At 36.6% G+C, this 10,129-nt stretch overlaps 1 protein-coding gene across 2 annotated transcripts in view; it reads right to left on the bottom strand.

Annotated features, from left to right (window-relative positions):
- Positions 1–1,923: 1,923 nt before the first annotated feature.
- Positions 1,924–10,129, bottom strand: part of NRIP1 (nuclear receptor interacting protein 1) — an 87,831-nt gene continuing 79,625 nt past the window's right edge. For both annotated transcript variants that reach the window (XM_090275893.1, XM_090275900.1), the window contains exon 4: positions 1,924–9,104. In XM_090275893.1, the coding sequence (XP_090132019.1) occupies positions 5,318–8,773 (3,456 nt within the window). In that variant the 5' untranslated portion in view covers positions 8,774–9,104 and the 3' untranslated portion in view covers positions 1,924–5,317. The remainder of the gene's footprint in view (positions 9,105–10,129) is intronic.

Genomic DNA, 10,129 nt, shown 5'->3' with positions numbered 1-10,129 from the left:
GGGATTTGAATTGTAGTTCCAATTATTCTCTACCAACTAAAGAGAACATTAACTCTGCTTTTTTCAGAGCAGGGGTCTTTAACTTACCTATAAAGATGACATCTTTAACGTTGTAAATATGACTGTACAAAGCATTTAGAGAAATAAAGCAGTACATTAATGCTAAATGATGCAAACGGATTCCCCCACCAACCAACCTTTACAAATTGCTACTGTTAGATCCTTCCTTAAGTTTTACAAAATAAAGTAAAACTGGCGTGGCTAATAATAAATATTTAAAACCTATATTCTGTAACCAAACAGGTCACAGTTTAGTGGTTATCAGTGCTAGAAGAAAAATTTCAAAGTTATTTCTTGAGATTCCTACATTAATAAGCTTGAAACACAGCTTTGCATAGTATGGGTGATCATAATCTTATTTGATTATTAAAGACCCTCCACATTAAAGTCATTGGCACTACCTTATAGTCAATGATTACTAACTGGCGGTTCTCTAAAAAATCCCTCTCAGAAAATACATTACTTGACGTACTTTTTATGCTTTTTTACCATATAAATCAATAAACAAAGCATGATTGTAGATAGAACTCTGATTCTGCTGTCTACATATTTAGCAAGGTGTAATTTTTCAACATTTTAATAAGGTAGAAAAGCTGGATGTATTTCTATTATTTGGATATTTTTTAGACAGTATTTATAAACCTGTTAGGAGGCTGCTAAATTTTCACTGTTAGATAATAGGTCTATTTTAGTGCCAGAAAATAGAAACTCATCTTTGGGAAGATGCCTTCCTCCTGTACTAAATTATCATTAATAATGTATTTGTAACAATAATAGTCCCAGGCCATCGGTTCACAAAGACATTAAAAAAAATTGTTCTCTGTTATTTATTACATATGTATATTGCTCATCTGGCCCTGGCTGGTTTAGCTCAGTGGATTGAGCGTCGGCCTGCGAGCTAAGTGTCGCTGGTTCGATCTTCCAGTCAGGGTACATCAGAGAAGGAAAACTCTGACTCCAAAAAACCTCCGCTGCCTTGCGGCATACCTCTTCAGGGGAAAGGCTAAGGGAGTAAACCCCGACAGAAAATCCGGAGCCGGAGTCCCTAAGGCGGTTTGATGTTGTGATCAACACCGGCAACTCCTGCGGCGCACCTGAACCCAAGCTGTATCGACTCCGTCTTTCCCTTGGACCCTTCAGCTGCGAAGAGAGGGGGGGTTTGCTGCATGGGCAACAGCAGACCCTCCATATTACCCTGCCCAGGCTCTGTAGCTTCAGCGTCATCGCAAGATGTCGATTCAACACGGGAGGAGACAGATGCCGTGTCACTCCCGAGTCGGACTGCACAGCCATTCTCGGCGGTGCAGATGGACTCTTAAGAAGCTACACCATCGTCTCTCGAGACGGACGGCTGCCGACGACGATATTGCTCATCATTTTCAATACTCATTCCTGATACACACACAGTTCATATTTACATGTGAGCACACACACATTCTTTAATGAAAAATGACTGAAGACCTTCTTTTATTTAAAATAAATTTAACACCCACCAAAACATGGATAAAAACCTTCTAATGAAATCTTATCTTAAAACAAGTGTATATTAAATTAAATTTACCTTGGGCACTGTACAAACTCATTTCTACTTAAAACTCTACAGTGATCATTCTAGTTACATAATGAGTAGCAGAATTAAGGCTAGGTATGACAGACTACATAGGCTGATAGCCTTTTTTGAGCTACGTGCTTCAAGTGCCCTATCTCTAGATACACTTAACTCACAGGCCACATTCTTCTTTTATTCCTTTTTTTTCTGAGAAGGGCAAAGCATCCTTGAAGACTTATTGCTGTTTTCATGACCACAAACTTTTATGCTTATGGAAAACACAAATTCAGAGAAAACCCACAAACTAACAGTCATTTCAAGTCAGAGATAATGCATTTTCTCATTTATTCAAATTCACTGCAGGAAGTAAACACTAAAAGATTAAAAAACAAAACAAAAAATTCACACTGCAGTATGTACAGTTTCATGACATCACATGAAGAAATTAAGTTTCTAATAAAAATGACAAATGATATACTGAGATTGCATCAAAATTGGTTGTGTAAACCCCAGAATTCATACCATGAATGGTAATGTGCCTGTATTCCAGCATACTGGAACGCTCCTGGTATAATGTTTCCAATGGGATTAAAAAATTCATGAAAGTAGTTGTGTGAACTCCTTAATGTTGAAAAGTGGTTGACTTGATTTTAAAAAGTTTTAAGACCCTTGGATTCAAAGCACATTCTTTCACAAAGCTTAAACCACAGAAGTCATGTCCAGAAATGGAATACTGTCATGTTGGGATGAACATCTGATTTGACTTAAGACATTTTGCCAAATGCACAGATGCACAGGGTCCCCCATGCACTTTTCATGCAGCAGGTAATCACAACTTAAATAAAAGGTTTATTCTATACATTTGTCCAGACTTGCAACTGTATACATACATGCACAAATTTTAAACCTGTCTGATTATATTTACACTTATACATGAAATATACAGAAACCAAAGAGATTAAAAGGCTTTTCAGTTGCATTAGAACAATACAAAATACGTATTTTTCATTAAGGAAATCACTATTTACATCACCTTTAAAAACCGATTTTAACATCTTCATGTAACAAGTCCATATATATATATACATGTTATATATATATATATAAAATATATACTCTCACCAGTTTACTCTTCTGTAAGATGCAACAGAGAATAAACAGGTAATGCTACCTTACTGATGTCAATGAGAGCTGTAGTACCTTTCACAAACTACTTTGTTAGGAAATTGTCTAGATATCTAAAATAGTCCTTGAAAATGTGTATATGCGAACCCTTGTACCTAGGTATGCATAAACAAAGTGAATTTATGGGTATATGCCCTTTCTCACTGTTCTGCTTGAAATTATCCTAAACTCAAATTGGGGATTTCTTTAGTAAATTAGAACAGCATTTTGTGTGGTCTTGTTTATTTATTACCTATCCTCATTCCTTTAACTATTAACAACAAAAACAACCAACCACCCAAAGAAACACAAACAAAAAAATAGCAATGCTGGCCCTTGATGTTCTTTTCCCTGACCTAAATTTCATGCTCTTTTAAAAGCCCATTTTTTTTCTGGCATACCTCCAAGGCTCCAGTTATTTCACAATGGCAGAAAAAAAAATGACTTGTTTAAAAGCTTATTTATATAGTGTAGACAATATGATTGCCACTGAATCAATATGGGATGGAGCAGAACAGATGCACTGGCCAGTGGAATTTTCATTTCAGAATAAGCATATGACTTCATCTCTCCATAATGTAGCATAATATTCACTCCTGACTATTATTTTATAATATATTCAATAACTACTTACAAATCATCTTGAGAAAAAAATAATCATTTAGCGTTTTAGATCATATTAGGAAATAACGCCCATTTTTAATATAAAAATCTTAGAAACAACTTCAAGTAGAACTTCAAATAGAATTCCTTTTAATTAACAATTGATAATATAACAATTTTTTGATAGGTCAGTTGCTAACCTGGTTCACAACTAAAAACAAAAATATCTGGTGAAAGAATTGTGGATTGTAAAAACTGAACTTAAAAAAACAGATAGAAACCCCAGGTGACTCAATAATGTATTACATTCTTCCAAGACAACATCAATGTTTATTCTTTAACCACTATTGTAAAGCACATCAATGCAGTCACTGTATAGAATTCTATTCTGTCATGTATATGTACCCTTTGTACTTTTCTTTTTAGTTGATCTGAGTTAGTGCCTTTCTTGGGTTTGAAATAAATGTTTCCATCTTTGTCAACATTGTTCTTAAGATGATGATTTTAATAGAAGTTAAGGATGTATTCAGAAGTTTTTAAACCATCCAAAAATCACCTGAGTTTGGTAAGTGGCCCTGTTATTCCATTCCCTAAGGCTAATTAAGTAGATGTTACTCATTAGAACACATAAATCACAGATTTTCCTGAGATGTTGAGCCAGATATGAAAGTTGCCCCTTCCACCCAGTTTTTTTTTTTTTGTCATAAAAAGTGTTCTGAACCTGATTTCCAAAGATATAACAATAATATATGAACTACAATATTGCAAATATTTAATGTGTGACTGTATTGGGGAAAGTACAGGCATCAAATTTTTTTTTTTTTTTACAGTCCTGTGTTCTATGAAAAGTTCTAAGCAATGGTTCTCAAACTTCAGTGTGTAGAAGAAACACCTAGCGGGTTTCTTCTTAAATGTATTCAGATGCAGATGGAAGACTCCGAGGTCCACTTAGCAGAGATTCTTGTTCTGTAGCTCTGAGGTGCTGCCTAGGAATATGCATTTTAAAACAAGTACTCCGGATGGTTCTAATGCAGGTGGTCTAAGTCCAGCTTTAAGAAGCCCTGGTCATAAGACTCAATAGATACCAGAGATGGTGAAAACTGCCCAAAGAAAAGCCATTTTGCTTCTGTTAAAAACAACTTCTTAAGTATTCAGCTATTCAGGAAACCACTTGAAGATAGATTTTAACTTTCTTAATTCTGTAAAAGGAGGATTAATTTAGTAAAGTAGTTAAAATACAAAAATGAAAATCTGCACCCCCGCTTTTAAGGATCTATCAAACTTCAATCAGTGTAGTCAATTTTTACTAAGTAGTACAAGGTTTAAAGAAATATATATTGAAAAGGACGGGTGGGGAAGACACACGGGGAACCACAAAACTCTTTCCAATAGTTAAAAATAAACGTTGCCTGTTTGCTTTTTTAGCAAAAGTGAAAAATGCAAGCACATTTTTCTCTAATTTATTTTTGAATTGATAATGAAAAGTGAATCGGCACGAGGTTTTTATTCAATAATTATCCTTTAAAGAGCTAACATTTTGGGCTTAAAAAAAATGTTATGTAGGCTGATGTCTGAAAAGCAAAATAAAGTACCCTCATAAAGGCAGCAAGATGCATTTATCCACTATGGATGGAAATTTACATTTTAATTTATGCCTATTGTCTGATTATAAAGAATTTCATTAATAGGCTACTCACAGTTGTTGTCTGATGCATACAGAAGTGTTAAACAACCAATTGCTAGTTCAATTGTTTCCTTATGACATCTAACGTAAAGCAAAAAAACAGTATGCATATTTAAACATCACCAGTAACCAATACTTTTCAAAATGAAAACAGTTTGTTATACCATGCTTTTCTCAAATCATGCTCTTATTTATACAGATCTCAAGTTCATACTAATTAGTTTTAAAAAGATCCAAAGCTGAATATCAGGTAAATTTTATTCTGATTCATTTTTTATTGTTAGCATATTTCCCAGAAGTCCATAAACTTCTCCATTTGTGCTCTGTGGGCAAGAAGCATTATTTCCCATATGGCTATTATAAGGGCTTCTTAAATTGAAGAAAGAGGCTTTAGTTTCTGCAGCAGGAAGTAACTCTTCTTTGACTGTAATCTGTGAGACACTTTCAGCAGATGAAGGCTCCCTCCAAATGTCCTTGTCCTGTGTTTCTTGACTGGTAACAGAATTGCCTCCTTTCTGGAGCATGTAATACAGTATGGGGTTAGTTTTGGTTAGTCTCGGAGAGTCTTTTTCATACTCACTCTTATCCACATCTGCAATAACCCACTTAATGGGTCCCTTGTCACTGGGCATGGAACACCCATTCAAAAGCCCAGATTCCGGTCTAGACCTTCCACAGCTCAAGTGCTCAGGAAAAGGAGGACTCATGGGAGTTTTTCCTACTCCTGGGTATGGAAATGTCCTGTTATCCATGCAACTGCTGGGCTGAGCAGAACTGTACATCAGTCCATTTACAGAAGAAATGCTCAAGTCAGGTTTGCTACTGGTCACATTATTTTTGTGTCCTTTCTTTTTGTTCTCGACGAGAGAGTTACTCCTGTGCTGGGACAAATCTCTAACACAGTTTTCGGAGAGAAGCAGCTGTTTCAGAACATTGAAGCTTTTGCTCTCTCTGGCCCAACTCCTATGTTCACTTTCACTGGCTGAACCATGACTGGCAGGATATTTAAATTCCACATCATTTCTGCTAAATTTCAGCTCTTGCTGGTTAATCAAGGGCCCATACAGTGCCTCTGGGCCACTGTTATTTTTCATCTTCTTAAATGGGTTTTCTAATGGCTCAGTGTAAAGTTTCCTTTTTTTAGGAACCATGCAAAGATTCTTAGATTCTAAAAGTGTCAGTTCACTATTTCTATGACTGTTGTCCAGATCATCTGCCAGGTAACTCTCTTGATTTTGTCTCAGCAATCGACTTAACAGACCATTCTTTGAGAAAGAAAAATCCTGAGGTGAAATGGGCTCCGATTTAAAGTCCTCGGAAGCTGGTAAGGCAGCTGCACTTCTCTGCACGGGAGGAGCCATACCTAAGAACGGGGCACCCTTAGCATCGTGGCTCAAGTGCACATTTGTATTATGAATATTATGAATGTGTAAGTCATCACAAGGCTCAGATTTTATTTTTACCATTAATATTTGTTCATTTAAAGCTCTATCTGTATGTTCCTGAGTACTTTCATCTCTTAAAGGAGTTTTCTCTTTCTTTTCACTCTTCCCTTTGTTAGAGTTTCCCAGGAGCAACTGAAGAACAGTGCGCCGTTCAAGAAGATTTTCTATTTCAGAACCAGAAAGTCTTGGGTCAGAACCTGTTGCTTGACAACTGAAGGCTTTATTTTCTTCAACAGCATTTGTTTTATTTGAGAGCAGAGGGCTACTGAATCTATCGACCATACCAATGGGTTTATCTGTATTTATGCCGAGCTGTTTACTGGGTCTCTGCTCTTCCTCTGAAGTGGAAGACTGGATTCCACACTGCGCTAAATTCTGTAACAGTTTGCTGGCACTGAAAGTCGCCGAGTTTTGTGCACCTTCGTTCTGGACTGGTTTCTCTTCTTGTGAATCTTTGCTTTTTGTAAGGTCCATCAAGGGGTTAGATGTGGTATTTGTTGGCTTTTCAGACTGAGTGCTGCAGGCGTACGGTGAGGAATTCCATCTGATGACCATAGAGTGCTGGGAAAGATTGATGGGAGACTCTGCTTTGGTGGCTGCAAGTAATGGAGGAGTGCTCACTGGAGTAGCCCTGTGTGTACTGGGGCTTTCTATTACAGAAGTCCTCGCGTAAGTCTGTTTACTAAACTTTGTCACATCACTCTGTACTTCCTGAGGGCTGTTGTTTCTTTCTACATTTTCTTCATTCTTATGGCCAAGGAGCAATTGAAGAAGTGTTACTTTCTGATGTGAATTCAGCTTAGAATTCTTTGAGGTATCTTGATCTTCTCTGATATCTACACTGGGGACTTTCGGATCCCAAGTGTTCAGCAAGGACTGAGTTAAGTTATCCAGAGAAACAGGTCGGTCAGGTTCTGGTTTTTCAGTTCTGTGTTTGCAAGACAAGTCTATGGGAACACAGTTGGAATAAGAACTTTCATCACCACTGCTATCATCTGTAAAACTGGGGTTGTTATCCGAGTATTCATCAATAGTTGTCGGTGTACTGCTGTCCTCAAATATGTTTCCTCTCTCACTATGACTGTATCCATTCATTGGCTTAGGTATGGTCTGGCTTTTAAGAAGATGTAAAAGCAAGCTATTATTAGCAGCTTGCTTTATATTTTTCCTTTCCTGTGAGTTCTTATAGCCCGCATTTTTGGGGGAAGAAGAACAGTGAACAGTACCCATTGGATTTTGAAATATACTTTTGCTAGCCATTAGTTTGCTCGATGATGCTCTTGTTTGACCATTCAGATGGCTTGACATTCCTTTGGAGAGCTGGAAACTGCTGACATCCTTCTGGCCATTTTCTTGTAATCTGGCCATAGCAGCAAGTCTTTCACTTGCCACTTGATTTGCATTTTGGGTTTTTAAAGCATGTTCCCGAGAATACTGCTGTAAATGGGCTTCGCTTGAAAGGAGTAATGCTAATTGACTACAAGCAACACTAGGTTTGGGTGAGGTGGCAGGACTAGCTCTTTTTTCCACCATGCTGGCAACAGCCTGTAATCTTGCAGCACATGATAAGGGTTCGCTCATGGCCTTTGTTCCACTTTGTCCGACATGATGAGGTGACTCTACAAACCTGTCTCTGATGAGGTTTTTAGTTACGTCAGGAAGATTGGTATCAGGCTTTTGATCTTTAGCTTTACTTTTCTTCAACAAAGTTTTTAAGTGACTTGATGCAACACCATAGCACCTTAAATCTTTCTCTACTTTTAAAGAATCATGACTGAGGGCATATCCTTGCTCCTTGAGGCTCTGCCTAATTTGTTGTGACAGAGCAACAGTCTGTAGCCTAGAGCTGAACGACTGAAGCAAAGAGGCCAGTAATGTGCTATCCTGTTTGCCTTTAGGTACACTGTCAACCATGCCAGCTAGCAAAGCTTCCTTCTTTATGTTTAAATTTACGATGGAATCAGATAGCCTTTTCCGCTTCGCTGCATTCCAGTCCTCAGAAGACTGCAATAGTCTGGCTTTTTTGAGATGCAGCATGCCAGATCCCTGATATGTATGTGTATTGAGAACTGGACCATTACTGTGACAGGTAGGATATGTATTACCAGAAATGTTAAAGTTCTGATCTTCTTCATTGTGCTCAGCAGACTTTTTGTCAACGGCAGTACTTGATCCTTCTGCTGCCTGATGCATTAGTAATCCTTCTAGATAAGTTAAAACAATAGAATCCTGGTGCACATCAGAGTCAAGCTCTTCTCCATGAGTCATGTTCAATAGAAGTGTTCACGAGGGCTAGGTTTCTATTCACTTTCAAGAATTGTTTTCTGTGGGTGAGTGAGATATAACTTTAATGAGTGTCAGTTTATCATCTTCCATAGTAATTAAACAGTGATGTACTGTTCCATTCTGAGCAGGATTTCTTCTGGTAATGACAAGAGACGAGACAAGCAAACTTGAATTCAGTCTGATCAACTCCTAAGCAAGAAGCAGGAGAATTCCTTAACACATGGGTCTGCAGCAGTAAGCAGATTTAATCCTTAGTGAATATCCTGATTGCTTTTTCATCTTTTGTTCCACAGTAAATGCAAACATCAATGTTCTAAAAAAGAAAAAAACATAAAAAAAGTTAAGGAGGTGCTGAGTTAGAATTGTGCTATGATAACTATAAACAAAAATATAAAGTACTTGTAGTTTTTATGTATATATACATGAATAATATACAAATAACTGCATTAGTCACTTTTTTAGTAATTATTGCCATTCCTATAAAGTAGAAATCTCTACTGGAAATACTATGAATTAAATCATATTACAAAATGATCAAATTAATTAAATACTTTAATATTATATAACTGTCTTCCAAAGCCCATCAAGTTTTTGAATTTTCATAAGCACACTTCTGCAATGTAATGTGAATGCTAAGTCTACTTTATAGCAGTATTACTCTATAAGGGAGCTGGAGCTAGCTTCCTTACTTTACTGTGAACTTAGGAATGAACAAAGGAAGAAGTGTAGAAAAAGGGAAAGAGATGTATGTGACATGGACCTGTCTGATGAGTTGGATGCGGGCCTACAAAACCTATTCACTTCTGACATCATCCTCCAACATCAGCTATCCCATTAAGTTTTAGAATTTCTGTTTTCAAAGAAAGAAAAGCACTAACAAGTATAAAATTATTATGAGTAGTCATACTCATAAACATTTAAATATAATCACAATTTTACCTCTAATTTTTACCATGACAGTAAAACCAGCAGAGAATGATTATTTACATCCTCATTCAGATCGATCAAAGGCTTAATGTGTCAATTTTAAAATCCTTACTTATGTGCTCTATGTAGAAATTTTAATGAGAGGTCCATTACTACCAGATGCAGAAGACAGGTTACAGGTAAACCTGAAACCATAATTTTGTAAGATATTCCTAATATAAAAATCTTTAAATGAAAAACATAATTAAAAAATGTTTTAAGGTACTTGCACCAATTTTTAGTTTAGAGAATATGTTGACTATAATTCATATACATATAACTACGAGTACACACTAAGCTAGCACATTATCCTGTAGAAAAGTGAGCAAGAAACAATTTAGAACAGATCTGAAGGGAAGATGAATAATTGCT

Source organism: Furipterus horrens, unplaced genomic scaffold (genome assembly GCF_987537825.1).
Source record: "Furipterus horrens unplaced genomic scaffold, mFurHor1.1.pri manual_scaffold_1, whole genome shotgun sequence".
Lineage (NCBI taxonomy): Eukaryota > Metazoa > Chordata > Mammalia > Chiroptera > Furipteridae > Furipterus > Furipterus horrens.
This window is presented reverse-complemented; position numbering and strand designations above follow the sequence as displayed.